The sequence below is a fragment of the Sphaeramia orbicularis genome, chromosome 19, assembly GCF_902148855.1.
Source record: "Sphaeramia orbicularis chromosome 19, fSphaOr1.1, whole genome shotgun sequence".
Lineage (NCBI taxonomy): Eukaryota > Metazoa > Chordata > Actinopteri > Kurtiformes > Apogonidae > Sphaeramia > Sphaeramia orbicularis.
Genome location: NC_043975.1, coordinates 36,230,080 through 36,252,429, shown reverse-complemented (window position 1 = coordinate 36,252,429; position 22,350 = coordinate 36,230,080). Strand labels below are relative to the sequence as shown.

At 41.6% G+C, this 22,350-nt stretch overlaps 1 protein-coding gene and 1 long non-coding RNA gene across 3 annotated transcripts in view; one reads left to right on the top strand and one right to left on the bottom strand.

Moving 5' to 3' along the window:
* itga3b (integrin, alpha 3b) overlaps positions 1-22,350 on the top strand; it is a 66,030-nt gene that overhangs the window by 40,683 nt on the left and 2,997 nt on the right. For both annotated transcript variants that reach the window (XR_003934062.1, XM_030121595.1), the window contains exons 17-24: positions 40-119; positions 339-416; positions 491-593; positions 904-1,080; positions 5,159-5,293; positions 7,800-7,913; positions 10,916-11,014; positions 11,100-11,225. Coding sequence is in view for 1 of the 2 variants with exons in the window: in XM_030121595.1 (XP_029977455.1) it covers positions 40-119; positions 339-416; positions 491-593; positions 904-1,080; positions 5,159-5,293; positions 7,800-7,913; positions 10,916-11,014; positions 11,100-11,225 (912 nt within the window). In the remaining variant the exon portion in view is untranslated. The remainder of the gene's footprint in view (positions 1-39; positions 120-338; positions 417-490; positions 594-903; positions 1,081-5,158; positions 5,294-7,799; positions 7,914-10,915; positions 11,015-11,099; positions 11,226-22,350) is intronic.
* Positions 12,871-22,314, bottom strand: LOC115410134 (uncharacterized). The gene is made up of 3 exons (XR_003934063.1): positions 22,169-22,314; positions 16,153-16,156; positions 12,871-12,953 (listed from the first exon to the last, which is right to left on the bottom strand). It is a non-coding gene; the product is annotated as an uncharacterized LOC115410134 (long non-coding RNA).

Sequence of the window (22,350 nt, the reverse complement as noted above, 5' to 3'; positions counted from 1 at the left end):
TCTGCTGAGATACGTTTGTTTCTTTGCCGTCCTTGTTAGGTGTCACTGCAGATCTGGTTTGAGACGTCAGGGATTGATCTGTACACTCAAGAGCTCGTGTCCCACCTGCTTCTGTCAACGTAAGTGTTTGACGTTGATACATGATTGTCTTTCATTTATACACTGTTGCCCTTAAGGTTCTAATAATTTTGTCTTCAGACACAGTCCTCTTTTTATTCCTATTTATTAGGCCTGTAACGGTACACAAAATTTCAGTACAATAAAATGTACTATATCTATATGAAGTTCTATTTGCTTGTTAGTGTCTTGTAGATGTAATAACCTGGTCATTTCTTCAGTCTTAGTGAACAGAATGACCTGAAGCCTGTCCCTGTGACCATGCTGATTGAAAACACCATCCTCCCCACCTTCTCCATGTAAGTCCATTTTACATTCTTCTGCCCAGCACTTTTTACCTGCTCTGTGTACAATAATCTCTAACTCTCACCAGAACGAACCCGTTGCTACGAACACAGTTTAGTGGGACGGTGATGGGCGAGTCAGCCATGGTCAACACCAGTGACGTAGGCAGTCTGGTGGAGTTCACCTTCAATGTGAGTCACCTCCACCGCTAGAAACTATATTAAACCTCCACCACTGTATATTACATCTACAATGTGTGCATCCACATTTCCTACATCCCCGCCCTGTCTTTGAAGCCAACGCTTTTACTCCTCTGAAGTTTAATATTGCGTGGGGAGACGTTTGTTATGTGAGCCATGGTTTGTGGTGTAAGCGTGGCCTGGGGTGGATTCTATTTAAGACTTACAAAGACAAAGAGGAGCCCTAGTGTCTTTGTTTTTTTAACATCATCTTTTCTACTTTTTTATATTTATTGTTCTGCTGGCTTTTTTTTACCACTAGGTAAACGTAGGGGGAAAGCCTCTTGGAGACTTGGGGACTCTGGCTGTGGAGTTTGAGTGGCCCTTTGAGGTTCCCAATGGAAAATGGCTGCTCTACCTGACCAAGATTTTTATCGAGGGGGAATCGGAGACTGAGTGTAACCCTCCTGGAGAGATTGTCAACCTGCTTAATCTAACTGTAAGACCTGCATTAAACCACAGAATGCAGCTTTTCCTCAAGTAGTGCTTGAGATTCACATAATGAGTACAATTAACCCCTAAAGACCAGAAGAGCCATCAGCGACCAAAAGCTGCACTAATCTACAGAAGACCCTCATTAAAGATTGTTTGTAGTGTCACTTCTGGACTTTTTAGTTAAGAGAATAATTATGTTCCATATTCAACCACAAGAAAAGACAGTGATACATCTTAAAACAAAATACTAACTGCTTTAACCCATTAAGACCCAGACGTCCAAAACCTTCTACTGATCTAAAATGTTTAATAAGTGTTAAACCACTAATCCTGTCAATGCATCTTTTCATGGTCATCAGATATGACCCATTTGGACGTTCAGAGCCCTCATCCTCTACATCATTGATTCACCAGTAAAACTAATGCAGTTTGATAAATGACAGTGGATGGAGACACTTGGTTTTACATTTGGTTATTAATACGGCTGAAAAAAATCTATTTCTCTTCAGTTTTCTGTTTTGACATAATAACCTTTGAATTTACTCTGAGTTTTTATGAACACCTACATGATCACTGAATTAAATTAGGGTAATATATGATTTTTCTTTTTTTTTTTTTTTTTTTTTTTTTTTTTTTTAAAAAGGAAAATGCAGAGGATAATATAATAAATGGTGATAAATCACTTAAGAAAGGTTAAATAGAGAGAAAAATTCATTTGGAAACTGCCACAAAAGTAGCTTTGGGTATTTATAGGATAAAGCTGCAGTATGTAATTTTTCCTTGCCATCACTGTGCAAAAATTCCACAATAACCTCTGAACATATTATAAATCAAGTTGTCTGAGGAAATACTACACTTCTGCACCTCCTCTGGGCTCAGTTTTCACTAGAAAATCAGGCCATGATGGAAGATTTTGGCCAGTTGCTAGTCTTTTTAGTGAAGGAAAAGTGGGTGATTGACTGATGTGATCTATAATGAACAAACATTGTCAAGACTCCTTCAGACACATGATGGCACCTGTAACTGTGATATATTGGCTTAACTTTTCCAAGGTTCCAGGTTCACTTTATCGACTCTAGTGGGAGAAATTTGACTTAGACAAGGGTGCAAACAAGCTGCACTGCAACACATAGAACAGAACATATGCTACTAAAAACATAAAATACATGACCTATAATAAGTTAAAATGAGTTAAAAATATCATAAATAGAAAAAACCCAAAACACACACACACACTCACACACACACCCCATACATACATACATACATAAATACCTTTGTGCACAACAATTGGCTATCTCCTTTTGGTATCAGCACCCAACTGCTCATTAATGAGCTTGATTGAGAGGGGGATAAAAGAATGTTTAAAATGGTTGAGGCTGCACAGTGGGACTCTGTACCTTCTGTCAGAGGTCAACAGAACATACTCTGAAAACAGGGCATGTGATGAGTCCAAAAGAATACTGTTTGCCCGCCTGATGGTGGCCTGTATAAACAGGGTGCGATTTGTTTGGGGGGATGGGGGGGATTGGGGTGATCAACCCTCCCTCTGGTTTTTACATCCCTACTTCTGCTCAATGAATTTCATCCTCAGGGACAACCAACCAATTGAAATAACAGGCAGGTTGTGACAGTTTTCTTTCACCTATATCCTACATTACTGGCACTAACGTTCACCTGAGCCGAACTGTCGGCAGTCTCTGAATTTGTGAACATCCCCATGCACTGGGGCGATGTAAAGGGGGGTAAACGTGATAAATTCATGGGGCCCAGCATTTGTGGGGGGCCCATAGAGCAGTGGAGGGGGTCCAGTCGATGCAGGTTAGAAGTTCTGAAAATTTAATGTAAGATCTGCTGTATAATAGAGGAATAGAACCTGTGAGTTGGACGTTGAAAGTTTGTAAAGTTTCACTTTCATTTCACGCCAGCATTAGTTACGTTAGTTATGGACCACACCCCCACGTATATAACTGCTGCGCCTAACTCACGTACATACCCCTCCCCCCTCTGTTTTTTTTTGACAAATCGCACCCTGTATATAAAAACGTCTTGCGGCATGAGTGGAGCAGGGGTCCTTATGATCTTACTTGCCATCTTCACCAGGTTATGAATCTGAGTTTTGGATTTGACTGTAGGAGCCCCACACCAGCAGGTGATCCCATACCTAAGTACAGACTCAATGGGTGTACAGTAAAAAATCAACATAATTTCCCTACAGACATACAGTAATTTCTCTACAGAGACCAAAAAGCATTCCATGTTCCATAGCAACATGAGCCAACAGTGTATTATTCATCTTCACAGCAATTTCAGCTTTAAACAGCTTAAAAAACCAAAAAAGTACTGTATCCTATTAGTGCCCTTGATCAACATCAGTAGCTGGTCCCTGTGTGGCTTCAATGTCAGCTCACTACTCTAAAGGGCTTTATGCTAATACTAATTGCAATATTATAGTAAAGTAGGTTAACTGTTTAAGCTTTTTAACCCTTAAATACTAACAGAGCAGAGGGCCCCAACTTGATTTGTGCTTGTAGCTGCAACTGCAACAAAATACACAGAAAAATAATACTAATGATTAATCACATTCAGCAGTTCATTTATGGATTGAAATGTAATGAATTGGCTTCTCCTCTCCCTACCTATAGTGGTAGCAAAAAAGAGTCAGTATTTTGTCGTTTCTAGCTTTTAGTCAAGTTGAAATGTTAAAACATAGTCAGCAGCAGTAACACAATGCGCCTTGATGAATTTTTATTTTTTAAAATTTTTTACTAAACCTTCATTTAACCCATAAAGATCCAGTGCAGCTTCTATGGCAGCTCCTAAAATGGATTTATCACCATTTATTATGATATTATCCTCTCCTTTTCATTATTCAGTGTAAATAATGTTATTATCCCCTATATTTAATTAACTGATCATGTAGATATTCATAAAAACTCAGAGTAGATTTCAAGGTTATTATATAAAAAGAGAGAAAACTGAAGAAAAAGTGAATTTTTCAGCAAAATATGTCAGTATCTGAACATAAAAACAAGCCTCAAAAACTACTGACATTGATCAAATTTCCTGGGTTTTACTGGTGAATTAATGTTGTAGAAGATGACGGTGTTTCCACGTTCACTACGGAGCCTCTGAACGTCCAAATAAGTCATATCTGATGACCATGAAAAGATGACAAACTGCATTTTACACCAATTATTTACATGTATTGATAGGATTAGTGGCTCAACAGGTATTAAATATTAGAGATGAGTGGATGCTTTTGGTCACCGGCAGCTTTGTGGGGCTTTATGAGTTAACCAGGAAAATCCCATTGAGATTAAGAACCTGAGTCCAGGCCTAGATAGGCAGCAGCAAATACAACACACAGTTACAAGATTACAGTTAAAACACATACAACACACACATTTGACAATGAATAATTAATAAAAAAATAACATTTGCAATTTCTGAATATAACAGAAAAAAGGAGAACAGGAAGTCCATTCTGAGACGGTGCTCTATGGTTTGGCTAAAAGCAGCACATATAGTCACATGATTGCATACTACTTAATATTAAGTTCCATTTTGAGTGTATTTCCTACTAATTCTTATGCAGTGGACCGTTGTTGTGTGCGCTAGATGAAGTCTGTGACAGTTCATCACAGTTTGATTTCGTGCCTCTTACATTACTACATACCAGTGTACTTGATGAATTTCCCAGAACTGGAAATTAAGCAAAAATAAATCTACCCTTCATTCTTTTCATCATGACGTCAGTGTGAACTCAAACGGTCTGTGCAGTCTGAATCTCAGCCAGTGGTAAAGCAGTGGTGTGAAAACGGTCTGGAAGCCAAACCACAGCTGCTCAGAAATACTTTTTGGAAAAAAGCATTTGTGTCGTCAAATACAGACCTCACCGAACTCCAAATAGAAAATACATAGCTCCTAAAATAGACAGAGAAAATGACAATGCTATTCTGAGACCATGTTGGTAATGTCTTTATCAAAGCTTATAATTACCACTACTTCACTGATGTAATGTCTCTGTCTCCTCTCGCTTCCTTCTTCCATTTTTCTTTCTCCCCTCTCTTGTCATGTAGTTGTCAGAAACCAGAAAAAAGCGGAATAAGCGGCAGATTGAGGTGGATGACGGTAATGATGCAACGCAACCGCATATTATTGAACCACAGGCAGCGATCACGGTGCTCAGCCCTCAGAAAGAAAGCTACCTGTTGGTAAGAAATGCATCTCAGCTTGTACACCACACCGAAAACCTTTCTATTGTGTTAGGGTCGGCACCAACCCATTTTAGGTCTTAAATGCATAAATGAACCACCTAAAATTTGTGTATTGCATTAAGGCTGTTTGACTTTGTCAGGAAGCTTTACTTCAATAAAATACTACAAAAAATGTTTTTTTCACTAAATTATTAAATGCTTTGGTTGAAATTATGAGCCAAAACCCAATAATTGGAGCCAAAACTGAAATCGTAAGTGCACTGTCAGCCAACACACCGACAGCAGCTCCTCTAACAGTCATGTGAGCTTTAAGGGATTCTCATTTTGCCTTGTTCTCCAGTATACCTGCACAAAAACAAAACAAGCAAAGACATGTCCAGACATGTGAGATCAATTCAGTATAGATCTGTGGTTCTTAACCTTGTTGGAGGTACTGAACCCCACCAGTTTCATATGCGCATTCACCGAACCCTTCTTTATTAAAAAATACAATATGATTTTTTTCAAATTCAAGACACAGGCATATGTTTTACTGGTGCACAAAATGAACCGTGCATTAACATCACTGTGCTCAAAGAACAAAACCAATACAATGCATGAACTCACAACAAATTACATACCTTTTCACAAAGACATGACCTTTTTTAATACAACCACATTGAAATGGTTTTAATTTTTAACCCTATGTATTCCAATAATGAACTTATTGTATTTATGCTATTTATCATTTTTAACATTTTAACACACACCCATCACCTAATTTCCATTAGGCTACAATAATAATGAATATTTACTGCAAATCAGTGTGACTTCTGCTGTTGTGTATATGTATGTGAGGGCCGTCAGATCAACCCGGTTTTCGTTTCATCTCGCTCCAAACTTTCCGAACCACACAATTTTGACATAGAAAAAGATCATTGTATGTAGTGTATCAAAAAAAAAAGTTCTCGTTACTCCTTCAGTATTTTTGTGATCGTTGTTTTATTACGACACAAGCTCGGCTTTAGCGTAATACGATTTCTCCGTCCGCGACGGTGCGTCGGTTGTCACATGATTGTAACTGACCAGTGTGGTGACCGAAAAATGTAAACAAACGCTACACATGGCTGCCTCCGTGGTTAACAGGAAGTAGCAAAAGTCATAACAACGATGTGGAAAATACTCAAATAATTCATCGTCAGATGAGTGGAAGAGATTATAAACACTTCCGGATGTGTTGTAGTGCTATAAGCAACAACAATACACCGCGTATATTGGATGTCAATCAGAGAAAGAGTCTCCGAAGCCGTTTGTTTACATACACGGACCTAGCCCGACACACACACCTGACTAATGAGTCGAGTGTGTGTCTTGACCTCCTCCGAACCCCTGAGACTGACTCACCGAACCCCAAGGGTTCACTCGAACCCAGGTTAAGAACCACTGGTATAGAGTAAGGGTGGGCGATATTGGGAATTTTGGTATCGATCCGATACCAAGTAAATACAGGGCTACTGTCGCCGATACCAGTACCAATACCAATACAGATACTTTTTACTTCAAATGTCATGATCATTGAATAATTTTGTGATTTTGCCTTTAGTTAGTTGATTATGATCATGATAAAACACAGGACAAAGATTTTAGGCAAATAAACATGTTTTTTTTTTTATAAACAAACTACAATATAAAACACTTTAACAGTATAAAAATAATCAAATAATCCCTTTTTTAAATTTGTGGTGTCACCACAGTGGCAAATGACTTAATTGCACACATCACATGTGGCAGTTTCCCTGTCAGCTGCAGTGAATAATCTCCACACAGCACTTCTCTTTCTCTCCGCCATCACAGGCTGTTCTCAGTCAGTGATCGGACTCTCCATTCTCCGGCAAAGTGTGTCTGAGAGAGCAGCAGAGAGAGAGAGAGAGAGAGAGAGAGAGAGAGAGAGAGAGAGACAGGTGTGCTGTTTCACAGACAGACAGACTTGGAGAGAAGCTGCACTCGCATGAACTCTGTGAGGGAATATGAGTAATCTGCTGGACGTATGGAAGAGAAACTGCAACAAAAGTATCAATCTCATCACGCTAGTATTGATCCAATACCGATACTCACCTTGGTGTCAATACTATCGATATTTGGATCGATACGTCCAGCCCTAGTATAGAGTTGGTGACTTGCAGAATGCACATCGAGGGGTATACTGATAAAAAAAAAAGGCCCAGAGGCTCACACCCAAAATATTAAAACCAATATTTTCATGGATAAGGAAGTCTAACAAGGTACCCAAGAGATGAGAAACAAACTGGATGATAGAAAATTGTTTTTAGTGTATTTTACAGCTGATTTAAGACATGGGTCAAAACTGACCCATTAATATAAGAGATGGTAACAAAAAGCTAACACAAGAGGAAGGTCAAATATACAAACTAAGTGGAAATAGCACATTATTCATATTTATTCTGTGTAGTGATCAGATATAATTCACTGTATAATCAAGTTTCATTGTCATTGTGCGTGAAAGGAATGCTCCAAGGGTACAGCACGATGCGTGACCTTCACCTGTCCACTGCTCAACATGACCGACTCAGCCAAGATTTATGTCCGATCCCGTTTGTGGAACAGCACAATGCTGGAGGTCAGTTCAACACGCACACATGCAGATCACCGCCTCTGATTTATCACAAATGTCCACTGTTGTCCTCCCGTGTCTGTTGCTTCACAGCCTCAAGTGACTTCTATAAAAACAGTCTCTACAAGATAAACACTTAGGTGCAAAAAATACAGTAATGCACTGATAATATGTAAAGTTTCTTGTGTCTGTGGATCTTCGCTGGTTTGTAAACTAAGCTCACAGACACCGTGGAAATGTGCTTAGAGACTGTGCGATATCGCCTTTAGACAGTTGTTGAAGGTGTTTTCAGTGTTTTCACTCTTACTGGTTCAGGGCTGTTTGACTCTAGATCTTACTTTCACCAAAAAAAGTCGCCAGTTCTCAGAGTAATACAACATGTGAATGAATTTTCTGAAATATATTAGTGGCAGTGTTCTCTGGAAGTATTTATCTATTTGTGAAATGCTGTAGTAAGAGGTGTAGCATGACAAAAGGGACACAGAAAATGCAACAAGAGGAAAACGCTGCCAAAGTTGCAGCTGTAAAAGATGGAAAAAGATGAAAATAGTGCTTCAGTAAATATGTACAAATTATGGTAATTCAAGATGGGGTTTGTAAAATAATTTTATCTCTCACATCATGCTATACCCATTCACAGTCTTGTCACTTCTCGGTTTGACTACTGCAACTCCTTTCAGTTTGGTGTACCCCAGAACACCCTCCACAAATTCCAACAATACATTATCACCAGAACCTCATCCATCTGTAACATCACACCCATCCTGCAACAGCACCACTGGCTCCAATACATTATACAGCGTGTCCACAAAGTCTCTATACAATTCAAAACATTTTTACAAAACCAATTGCTAAAATTTGTTAATCCAATTTGTTTAAGTACTCAGTGGTTATCATAGTTTTTAATCACATTGTGGGATCATGTGCAATCGAATCACTGGTCAGAAAAATACAGGACATAAACGACCTTAAGTCAAAGATCACTGGTACCATTGCCACCAATGATGAGGTTATGATACAGAGAACATGGCAAGAAATCCAGTACTGTCTGGATGTGCTTCATGCAACTAATGGTGCCCATATAGAGGTGGATTAAATAAGGCAAAAAACTACAATATCTACTTTTCATTTAGTGATAATTTCCTCAGATTTGTTTATTCTTTTGCTTTTGTAATAAATGTGTTTAATTGTAGAGGCTTTAAGGACACCCTGTACAGATACAGACCATAAAATACTGACATATCCTCAAATGAAGCCAATACCTGTAATATTCTAACAAAAGATAACAGAGGCCAGTGTTTAGGTGTGAGTCATATCCTAGGGGTCTTTAAAAGGAGACCACAGGATTCTCTCTTTTGAGTCCTATGGGAAATGGTCCAGTTCCCTGAATAAACAACTATGGACTGTAAAAAAAAAAGGGATGTCTAAAAACAAGATAAAAACACTAAATCGGAGGAAAAAGTAAGTAAGTAAGTAAAGCTTTATTTATATAGCACTTTTTAAAACAACACGCTACTAAGTACTACAAAAGAAAAAGGTACTCAAAGCAAGTGAAATTATCTCTCCAAGCAGCAAGGTAATTTCACTTGGCAAGATTCTTGAATTACGATAGTTACATCTAGAAATAAACATGTCTACAGATGTATGAACACCTAAAATAAGAAATTAACTCTTAAAACAAGGTAAATTTCCAACACTTGTATCTAAGTTTTTTTAAAAATCTGGGTAAGAACCAAATAATTTGCAGTGTGATGACGATCAGATGGGCTCTGTGATGATATGGAACAGCTTATCTACACAGTAGTAAATTATGACAGCACCTAATAACATCTAACATCAACAAAATGGTCGTTTTATAAGACATGACATTTTGAGGTGTTGTCAGTCTTGAACCACCGACCAAATATTTCTTTTCTAGTTTATATTGATGACACCAAAGTTAAAAATAATGAGGCTGTGATACAGATAACATGGCAAGAAATCCAGTACTGTCTTGATTTGCTTTATGCAACTAATGGTGCCCATATAGTGGTGGATTAAATGAGGCAAAAAAACTACAGTATCTACTTTTCATTTTGTAATAATTTCCACAGATTTGTCTATTCATTTGCTTTTGTAATAGATGAGTTAAATTGTAAAGAGACTTTATGGGCATCCTGTCTTATTCTGAACATACAAGGCCATCCACAGCCTCACCCTTCTGTACCTTGCTCTCTCTGAGTGGAAAAGTCTGAACAGATACAGGTGGTGTGGACGGCTGATGTTCCAACCATAGTCCATAAGTATTGCTTTTTATCGTCTTTTATTGTATCTCTTTGTGTTTTATTTGACTTCTTTATATTTCTGCTTTTATCTGTACAGTGACCTTAAGTGTCAAAAAGGCACCCATAAATAAAATGTAGTGTTATTATTATTACTAGGGCTGCACGATATTGGAAATAACTGACATTGCAATTTTTTTTAACCCTGCGACATATATTGCGACATAAAAAAATACTCAGGAGGATATAATGGCTGTGTGGTGCGAACGTAAATGGTCAGACAAATTAGTTGTGTTTCTTCTTGCTGTGTCATCACAGGACAAGTGTTTCAGTCTCATCCTTCTTGTAGCAAAACACTCCGTCCATATCTGTCTGTGTCTTTAACATTACTTGCAGTCAGCATTACTTTTATCACCATCATTTATTTAGATAAATCTCCACACTGCTGACATTACTCCTCCACTGCGTACCTGCTGCACTTAACTGTGAATGTCATGCTGATGTAAGTGGTATCGGTGCGGTTGTATCGGAGTACTTTTACAAGTACAAGTACAAACACTTAGTATCGGACCCAATGCCTGATACTGGTATTGGCATCGATGCATCCCTCTTTTTAAGGAAAGTATTGATCTTGTTGATAAGATAGAGGTCTCAGAACCTGGCGTAGCAAATATGATACAAATGGTTTTATAGGCTTAAGGTATTCAATAGATCCTGGTTTTGACGTTGACATATGTTTCCCTGTAGGATTATTCCAATGCTCTGAGAGTTACGGTCAAAGGTCAAGCAACACTGAAGCTCATTACAGATAAACCGACCATCAAGATGGACAATCAGCTGGCCGTGGTATGGGATACAGAGAATGACAAAAACTGTGATGATCATGGTTTTGATGATGATTTAACTGGAACGTCTCATTGTTTTTTTTTAGTTCACAGTGGAAATAGATCCGGTGGAGGATGTGGAGACACTTTATGAGCTCCCGCTGTGGATCATCATCTCTGCAGCTGTAGCCGGAATTGTACTACTAGGAATTATTATCCTTATACTGTGGAAGGTGAGACTGCAAATCATATCTGTGTCATTTCATGTATATAAAGATGACACTGTTGCTTCCTCCTGCTGTATGTGGTTACAGACAAGCAGTTGTCCGTCTGACTCATTTCCTGTTTGACAGATTCCTGGTAGTGATTACAACATTACAGCTAAACATAACCTATTTTTACACATCTGTTCAGGTTAAATGAATCGCTATGAGCCTATATTTCTAGAAGCACTATATGGCTATTATTGAAACATCTGTAAGGAAAATGAGATTTATTTACTCTAAGAAAATGATTTCAATGTACATGCAGCATCAGCTTCAGGTATAACAAGACCCAAAATGACACTAAGATACTTGATTATTGTAGGTAATTTCTGAAACAAATGAACGTCTGATCCCCTGTAAACATGGTCCCATTACAATTATAAACACAAACTGACATTCATGAAAACTATAGATTCACCTTTAGGAAAAAATGTATTGAACATTTACTGTTTTGAGGGGTGATGTTTATAGTATATCAATCAATCAATCAAATTTTATTTATATAGCGCCAAATCATAACAAAAGTTATTTCATGACACTTTACATATAGAGTTGGTCAAAACCAGACTCTAAGCCAATTTACAGAAACCCAACAGAATCCTCCAGGAGCAAACACAGGCGGGCAGTTACTAGAGGGGGATTAAGACCTTTTGGCTAAAGATATAATGACCAAAGATGAAAGATTCTATTCTGGCCTGTTTGACCGTTGATTAAAATGTAACAGATATTTAGCTTCACTTTCAATGATGTGTATCACTGTGAATATACTGCAAAAATCGAAATTTTGCCAAACGTATTTTTCTTATTCTAGTCAAAATATCTCATCAAACTTAAAATAAGACCTAATCACCTAAAGAGTAACTTTTCAGGGAGATATATGAACTTATTTTTAGACAATAGATCTTGAAAATCTTATTTCAATAAATCTTACCAAGATAATTTTCACTTGTTCCATTGGCAGATTTTTTTGCTTGAATTAAGCAAAAAAAAAATCTTGAATTAAGCAAAAAAATCTTGAAATAAGCAAAAACAAAAATCTGCCAATGGAACAAATGAAAATTATCTGTGTAAGATTTCTTGAAATAAGATTTTCAAGATCTATTGTCTGAAAATAAGTTCTTTATATCTCACTGGAAAGTTACTCTTCCAGGGGTATCAAACGCTGGTCCTCGAGGGCTGGTATCCTGCATGTTTTAGATGTTTCCCTCTTCCAGCCACACCTGGTTCAGTTAATGATCAGCTCAGCATCAAGCTCTGCAGAAACCTGATATTGATGTAATGGCTTCCAGGTGCGACGGAAGAGGGAAATAGCTAAAACATGCAGGATACCGGCCCTCAAGGACCAGAGTTTGATGCCTGTGCTTTAGGTGATTAGGTCTTATTTTAAGTGTAATGCGATATTTTGACTAGAAATGAGACACTCGGTAAGATTTTGATTTTTGCAGTGTATCAGTTTCCTGACACTCTCCTGATGTTTACAGTGGTTAGTCTTCTGTTTCAACAGCCTGGAGTTAGAGATTTGTGGCATGTTTTAATGAGTTGGGTTATTTTTAACTTTTGTTTCATCAGTATAAACAAGAAAAGACGCGTTTGGCCTGTGGGTCTGGCTCACAACACCTCAAACTGTCACATGTCATATAAAATTATCCTTTTGTGATGTTAGGAGGTGCTGTCATAATTTACTACTATACTATACTATACTATACTATACTATTACTATTACTATTACTATATTACTATACAGTAGATAAGATGTGTTATGGAAATGTTCAACTGATAACCCACACACAAAGAGGAGGAGAGAAAGTTAGAGTTAAAATAAATAAATGCATTATTGAGAAGTCAATCACAGAGAAACTCTGTAAGTGAAGTCTGCTTAAACAAGAGAAAAACTAAAGATTATATAGAACCAATCAACCCCCTCAAACTATGATGTCATTCCTTACGTACATCGTACCACCCCATACTACTCTTCTCTGCTCCGTGAAGAGGTCATGATGACCTCTCCACTCTAACCTTGCTTGGATCCAATCTGGAGTGCAGGCGCCATTCTCTATCTACACATTCAGACATTTAGGTGTTTGGGTTTTAACTCAAGGCAAGAACTCCGTTCCTGGGTTGGGGGTGTTACAGAGTGGTAAACATCACACATAATGACTAATGACTCAGCATTAAAAGAAGATGTACTAACAGTATAAAATATAAAGAGTATAAAATATAAAAAGTAAATTTTTCCACCACATTTCCTCCCTTTTGATTATTCAACCGAATCAATCATGCAAAAACATAAAATTTACGTACGAGTATCAATAAATGATTATAAATGATCATCAAACCATAAGGATTACAGGATTACACATTGCTTTCTTCGTCATCCTCAAAATCATCTAAGTCATCAAAATCACAATCGTTATTATCATCATCAATCACTTCATGCAGTACCATACTAAAAGTACCAATCACATTGCTGATCATTGACCGTATTATTGGAATGATGCAACAGGATAATACAAGGAGTAATACAAACACACCAAAAATCATAGCAACAATTTTCATCAACATTGTCTTCCATCCCCCAGACATCAGCCAGCCCCAAAAATCCCAACCTGTTGTAGTGTATGCAGTGTTTTCCTCATGTAGGACCCGTCTAAGGTGATCAAGCTGATTGTGGACATCTGACATGTTAGCAGTAACATCAGGTACATAGGTACAGCACTGATCGCCAATAAGATGACAGACACCTCCCTTTTCGGCCAATAGGAGATCCAAAGCTGCCCTATTCTGTAACGTGACAGTGCGGAGAGCCTTCATCTCACTGGTAAGAGCATCAAATCCTCTTTCAACTGACGCTGTGAGATTTTCTAGCTCCACAGAAAGCTCCTCTATGTACCAAGATAAACGAGCAGGGCCGTACATGGGATAATACTGATTGCAAACTTATGGCCACCTGAAATCCGGTCCCGTTTTACACGGGTGTGAGGCGGTGACATAACTGGGCTGATGGTCAATTGGAGGTAGCTGGAACCAAATAAGAGAGGTGACATGTACCTGCCCATCATGCTGGGAAATACAAATAAGAGTGTGACCACACGTCCCACACCATATCTGTAGGACAGACATACCCATAATCAGAAGGAGTTAAAGCTAGTACGTCATTATATGTAGTCGTAACATTAGTCTTAGAATCATAACGTATCAGTGGGGACTTACCTAATAATGCAGTGAGATTATAAACGACGATAAATGGAGAAGGAGAGAGTGTCCCTGTTGTTGGAAAAGTGTATTTATCAGTCCTGTTTTCACAATTTGCTAACCCACATGCTACCTTGAGAGTAATGTTACACCCAGATGTGTGCCCCAAATTATAACGTGTGTGTTCTGTGACTGGGGAATGGAAACACAACTGTGGAATGAAAAAAGGATTAGACATGTCTCTCAGCCGAAAAACAACATTTTTCTGTACCATAGTAGTATTAGTATCTCTAGAGAAAATTTCTGGGGTTTCTGAAGGTCATGTTGGTTTCCACCTCAGCCAGGGATACTCTTCGACAGACGGCCAATCACCCACTGTCCACTTTATCATTGTCAACAGTGTGTGATTGATCGAGAGAGGATAGGAGCGAACAGAGTATCTTCATGTGAGCTGTGTGGCATCAAACTGCACACATAGCAAGACTGATTAGTGACACGTCGTGTCAGATCACGTGTCACTCGCCACCATGTGTTATCGCTATAGTCGTGGTGATCAATGAGGTGGAGGTCACGGCCGTGACGTCTCCGAAGCTCTTCTGACCCTGGCTGTCCTCCGACAGACCAGGGCGCAACAGGAATGTGATGTGTTGGTGAAGGATCAGATACCTGATAGAATGTGTCCATGTACCACATGTACAGGCACAGGAGGGTGATGCAGGTGACAGCTGACCCTTTGATCACCTCCATCGTCATCGAATCAGTGTATGTGGGGCAGGGGATCTTCAGTCACTCGCCAGCGACCAGGCAAAGGATAAGTGTATATGAGACGTCACTGGGGTCGTTACCACCGCTAGGTTTCAACCAGTGAGTCTTGTGAGTGTAGGTGCATGATACAGCTGTGTCCAGCTCCGGTGTCCAGTCGTCCAGTCTACGCTGTCGATCGATGCTCCGGCCCGTCCTCGGCTGCAGCAGTTGGCGTTCTCCCAGAAACCGCTTACAGTGGATCGCATGGATCCACATGGCACGTTCAGCAACCTTGACCACTGTGTGCGTCGTCAGGAGCACCTGGAAAGGGCCTCGCCACCTGCGCTGTTTCCAGTGCTTTCGTCTGAAGTCCCGAACCAGGATCCAATCCCCCGGCTGCAGCGGATGAAGCAGCCCCTCTGCAGGAACCGGTAGTGCTGATTTCACCAGTACCTGTACTTGAGATAGTTCAGAGGAGAGTTTCCTACACTAAGACAACATGTCATGCTCCAACAATGATGTCAACCCGGTTGGTTGGGGGCCTGGAGACCTGTATATGGGGTCTCCCAAACATAATCTCAAAAGGACTCAGCCCACTTCGACTCCTACGTCTCATTCTCATTTGCATGAAAACCAGAGGTAGGGCCTTGACCCAGTTAAGACCTGTTTCCTCACAACATTTAGCCAGTTTTGATTTTAGGGTGCTATTTTCCCTTTCAATAGGCCCCCCTGACTGTGGATGGTATGCACAGTGTGTTTTTAGATCAAAACCTAGCATTTTCCCTAACTCAGTTAGTGCTGTGTTCACAAAGTGAGTACCGTTGTCTGATGAGATCCTTTTGGGATCCCCCAACGAGGCAAAATTTCAGTTAACAAAGCCTTAGCCACTGTGGAGCTGTCTGCATGTTTGCAGGAAAACATTCAACCCATTTGGACCACATGTCTACCATCACCAGACAATACTTTTTACCCTCAGCTGGAGACAGCTCCACAAAATCCATCATAAGGTGGTCAAAGGTGAGGTGTGGTTGCTCGTGACCTGCTGAGCGACATGGGAAAGACTTTGTAGTGTTATGAGCAGCACAGATAAGACATTTCTTGCAAAATTTCTCTGCAACTACTGTAAACCCTTCGTGAACCAATACTGTGCTATAGCATCTAACATTCCTCCCCTTAGACACATGATCTACGCCATGTGTCAACTTAGCAAACCAGGGGAAGAAATGTTTGGGTAGACAAGGTCGCCCATCAGCAGCACGCCACACAGAAGAAGAATCCAGTGCACAACCACACGAGGCCCAAACACGCCTTTCATCAGGAGTGGCAAAGGACTGTGTGTCAGACACTGACGCGGGAGGGGCCCCCTCTGACTGCTGAGACAAGAAGGAGGAGGCGGCCTCCAAGGACGCAGCAGCCCTGGCAGCTGCATCTGCTCGGGAGTTCCCCTGCGTGACGTCAGTGTCTTCCTTCTGATGCGCCTGACATTTCACAACTGCAATAGCAGAAGGGAGAAGAACAACATCCAACAGATGTGCCACAAGAGATGCATTCAGAATCGGCTTACCATCGGACTTCAAAAATCTACGGTGCTTCCACAGGGCCCCAAAGTCATGCACCACACCAAAGGCATACCTGGAATCAGTAAAGATAGTGACAGAATGGCCCTCAGCCAACTTACAGGCCTCCGTCAAAGCGACGAGCTCAGCCGCCTGTGCTGAATAGTGTGAGGGCAAGGGGCCTGAGGAGACCGTGTCGATGGACGTGCACACCGCAAAACCAACCCTGTTCGTGCCAGACGCGTCCCTAAAAGAAGAACCATCTGTGAAGAAAACAAAGTCAGGGTTTGACAAGGGCACATCAGAGATGTCCGGGCGAGGGGAACATGTCTGCTCCAACGCGGCCTCACAACAATGAGGTTCTCCATCCTCAGCAGTCGGAAGTAGTGTGGCGGGGTTAAGCGTCGTACAGCGCTTCACAGTGACATTTGGCATGTCCAGCAGAACGGTGGTATATCTGCGCCACCGGGCTGCGGACAGATGTGGGGTCTTCTGCTCTAAAAGAATGACAGAGACAGAATGTGGAACCAACACAGTCAAAGGGTTATACCCAACAATGTCACGTGATGCAGCCACAGCCTTTTCACATGCAGCGACGGCACGGAGGCAAGAAGGAAGACCCGCAGCCACAGAGTCAAGTTTAGTGGAGAAATACGCCACCGGGCGTAATCTGTCACCGTGAGCCTGCAACAAAACAGAAGACATAAACCCACGTTTCTCATCCACAGTCTGTGTGAATGGTTTGGCCGGGTCAGGGAGGGCCAAAGCAGGGGCAGAACCCAAGGCCATTTTGAGAGACGTGAACGCCTGTTCAGCCTCAGATGTCCACACAACTCTATCATGTGCATTCAGGCCCTTACCATGAATACATGATGTCAGAGGGTGCTCGAGCTCAGAATAATCAGGAATGAACGCCCTGCAATAACCAGTCATACCTAAAAATGACATCATCTGCTTTTTCGTGACCGGCCTAGCAATGTTCTGAATGGCTCGAATCCGTTTAGGATTGATGAGCCTTTGGTTCTGAGAGATCAGGTGCCCCAGAAACACAACCTGCTGTTTACAAAACTGGAGCTTTTTGGCGCTGACCTTATGACCCTCCTCCCCCAGGTGAAGCAACAACGACCTTGTGGCCTCGACACAAGCCTGTGAAGAAGGACAACAAAGGAGAAGGTCATCAACATACTGCAAAGAGCAACACCTGGTGGGAGGTCAAGGTGGGACAGCGACTCAGCCAAAATGGAATTGTAAATGGTTGGGGCCTCACAATACCCCTGAGGCATGCGTGTCCATGTGTACATTTGTTTTTGAACTGAAACGCAAACCAATATTGGCTATCTGCATGCACAGGCACAGATGTGAACGCGTTCGACAGGTCAATAACAGAAAAGTGAGACGCAGATGGCGGAATTTGTGACAAAATTGTGTGTGGATTTGGAACCGTGGGCACGTGTGGAACCACGGCTTTGTTTACTGCCTGCAGGTCTTGAATAAACCGCCATGTGTCTGGGTCAGGAGGGTTCGCACTTTTTCCACAGGAAAAATTGGGTCCTGACCGGTGAATCAGGACATGGAACTATAATTCCCACATTCAAATAAGCTTAGAACTCGGACTGTTTTTGACATGGCCTGTAATCAGATCGCGGGGTATGATGACCAGTGGGCAGTTCCGGACGAGACCCACATCATGTGGACCAGTAGCCCAGACACCAGGTGGGATATCAGCCAGTTTGGGGTGGCACGGAGACGGGTGAGAGGCCTGTGGGAGATGTAGACATACAGGTGAGCGCTTCATCATTTAACAACTGTACAGTTTTCTGACAGTGAAACACTGATATCATGCTCTGTCTGTATACCCCCAGTCGGGGAGCGAACATGATGGCCGGGTCAGAGGTGGGACACAAATCTGACACCTGCAAGGCCTTTTCCACAAACGGGCCCACGTCTTTCCAATCTGCATGGCATGGTTTGGAAAGAGCAACATACGTGGTGCAGCACCAAGCCTGTAAAAAGAATGTTGGTTATCAGTCAGTGACACAGACAATGCCCAAAAAAATATGAATCCCAAAACATGTAACCAGTTGTGAGCTTATCAGACTCTGTGTGAAAAAACTTTTCCTCATATGTGGGGTCAGGGCCTCCAGGACTGAAATGAGAAGCACACTATAAATCATTTGGGGGTGAGACATAAGCGCCAGGCTGAAGTCTGCTGTCACTTAGCTCGACCCATTTTCTGTAATTTGGGGGGAACAGACTTTCCAGTGGTATACAGAATCTGGTCACCCAGCAGCATACCTAACCATTGTGTGTGCATACACACAATGTGAGTGGAGATCTGTGCCTGCGACTGTGTTTTGTTGAGTTATCGTTAACCCCTCTGGACCCGATTCAAGTTTTACCCCCAATTTGCACATCAAATCCCGCCCCACAAAATTAATGGGACAGACGGGTGCGAGTAAAAAAAGAATGTTAGAAAGTACATTCTTGTGAAACACATGTCAACGGAACAGTAAAGCTCTCTCTGTCCTGTTTACCACCAGCCGACACAGAAATAATAGTTTTTCCACTCAACTTTAGTGTAGGTGTTAAGTCTACATGTCTGATCACAGAGTATGTAGCTCCACTATCTACTAAAAACAATAACTTAAACCTGCTTATAGTAAGATCAACCACAGGGAGCTTCTGATAGGAGTCAGTACACAGCTGAGCGTGTGTGTGTGTGTGTGTGTGTGTGTCACCTCCTCCTCCCTTGGGCAGTGCAGCAGAAGCTGTAGTGGGTGTGGAATCCGTGTCTGGAGACCCGCCCTCCAGGGCCGCGAGCCAATCCCCTGCCCCGTTCCCTCCACGTGGCTGTCTCCGCCTCGCCTTCTCTGTGGGCAGTCCCTTTTCCCATGTCCTGGTTGGCCACAGAGGTGGCCCACCCCTCCACATGTCGGACCACCCCTTTCCGGGTGTAGGTGGGCCTCAAGTGTTCTCCGGTCCCCGCCCACGCTGTTTCCCCGGGGGGGGTCAGGGCGGACCAGTCCAGAGTGTCTGATGAAAGTGACCCTGGCCCTGCGTCTGGAATCTTCCACTGTCTCATCAGGCCTGTTTCAGGTGTCTCCATGCAGACAGACAGCCTCAGGTGGGAAAAACGTCCCGGCAGAGGCTAGGGGTCATCTGTGCAGCCAGAAGCCGCCTGAGTTCGGACCCAGTGGGTCTGTGTTCATTGCAGAAAGTCCCTCGGATGGATCAGGTAGATGTTCAGTGAATGTCCATGCCCTGAACACCACAACAGGACCGTCTGGTCCACCGTGGCATTTGTGCAGCTGGGCCAGAAGTCAGTCCTCCCCCCTGCCTGCAGCATCAGCAGCGGGGGTGGAGTCGGGTTGTGTGGAGTCTGGGCTCCGGTGGTGGAGAAGGCCGGGGGTCAGCAGACCTGGGGGGCCTGCTGGGGCCCGTTGACGTTTGGCCGGTTCTGGAATTACGGCTGAGTGTTCCGGGAGGGGGGGCGGGTTCTCGCGGCGTCTTTGTGGGCAGGCGTCCAGACCCGGACACCAACTTCGCTGCCTGCACAGAAACACAAGGGGGGGGCATATAGTATATGGTAACGTGGCGGAGCTCAAGCTCCTTGACAATCTAAAATATAACTGTTTAATCTGTATAATCTGTTTTATATCTGTTTTTATAACCAGCAGCATAATTTACCAGATCTTACAGACGTAGCACAGACGTCGCACAAAAATACAAGGGAAGTATAAAGTTATGAATGAAAAGAAGTGGTTTAAATATTCTAACAAATTAGGCATAAAGGGAAAAAAAACACAGCTAGATGGTGTCATCTACGTTACACATGCCTCAGTTTGTTTTTGCTTCATTCACCACATCTCAAACATTTGTTACAAGGTTCCTATTGTTTAAATTCCCTGACTTTGTTTTTTCTCCTCATTTGCCTCCCTTTAACTCATTCAGTTTTTGCACACCCAAAGTTGGCATTTTAGAAAAAATACCCATGTTTACCCAATAATCAGCACATTCAAGCACAATTTCCCCATATTTTCTTTTACCCATGGGTTTGGAATAGGGGCCTCTCTGTCCACACCCCCGTCACTGTGCCCCGGCCGGTTTCCCATTTTTACACTTAGAACGTCTTCTAAGTGGTTTTTGTTCCTTGGCGAACAAAATACTAAAAAACCCTGATTTTCTTTTCAGTTGTCAGCGAAAAAATCACCTAAAACGCTTTCAAGTTTGTTATAACTTTACTCTACTGTATTTACATACAGTAGCAACCTTATACGATTTTCTTTTGGTTGAAGGCAGGGCGAAAAAATCTCCCAAAAACGCCTGTACTCTATTGCATTTGCATACACTAGCAACCTTATACGATTTCTTTTTGGTTGAAGGCGAAAAAATCTCCCAAAAACGCCTGTACTCTATTGTATTTGCATACAATAGCAACCCTATACGATTTTCTTTTTGGTTGAAGGCGAAAAAAATCTCCCAAAAACGCCTGTACTCTATTGTATTTGCATACAATAGCAACCCGACTCAGGTCTATATATATATATATACTTATTCTTATTTTTTATTTATTATTTTTTATTTTTCATTTTATTTTTTTATTTTATTTTATTTATTTATTTTTTTTATATATATATAAACCCGAATCGCACGCCACTATTGTTTCAGTGACGTGCCCAGTGACGTGAGTTTGGAACACAGAGAGTAACAGCCCCAACACCCAAACTGTACTTTCTCACCGTGTGTGGCGTTGAACTCAGTTCCGATTCCAGTGGTGAGACGGGCGGGGCTCGGGGCCGGTCCCCCGTCTGCGGTGTCGTTTTAAACCACGGGCTACAGCCGCTTTTTTGGCCCGTAGGATGATCAGTCCACCAACCTCCGTTCCCCCGCCCGACAGCACACATGGAACCCTGCTACGCAGCGCCAATTTGTTATGGAAATGTTTCAACTGATAACCCACACAGAAGAGGAGGAGAGAAAGTTAGAGTTAAAATAAATAAATGCATTTATTGAGAAGTCAATCACAGAGAAACTCTGTAAGTGAAGTCTGCTTAAACAAGAGAAAACTAAAGATTATATAGAACCAAATCCAACCCCCTCAAACTATGATGTCATTCCTTACGTACATCGTACCACCCCATACTACTCCTTCTCTGCTCCGTGAAGAGGTCATGATGACCTCTCCACTCTAACCTTGCTTGGATCCAATCTGGAGTGCAGGCGCCATTCTCTATCTACACATTCAGACATTTAGGTGTTTGGGTTTTAACTCAAGGCAAGAACTCCGTTCCTGGGTTGGGGGTGTTACAGAGTGGTAAACATCACACATAATGACTAATGACTCAGCATTAAAAGAAGATGTACTAACAGTATAAAATATAAAGAGTATAAAATATAAAAAGTAAATTTTTCCACCACAGATGTTAGCTCATCACAGAGTTCTTCTGATTGTCATCATAGTTGTTTATTCAGGGAAGTGAGCCACTTCCCATAGGAGTCAATCCTGTGGTCTCCCTTTGAAGACCCCAAGGATATGACTCATACCTGAACATTGGCATCTGTTATCTTTTGGTCAGAATATCCCAGGTATTGGTTTCAGT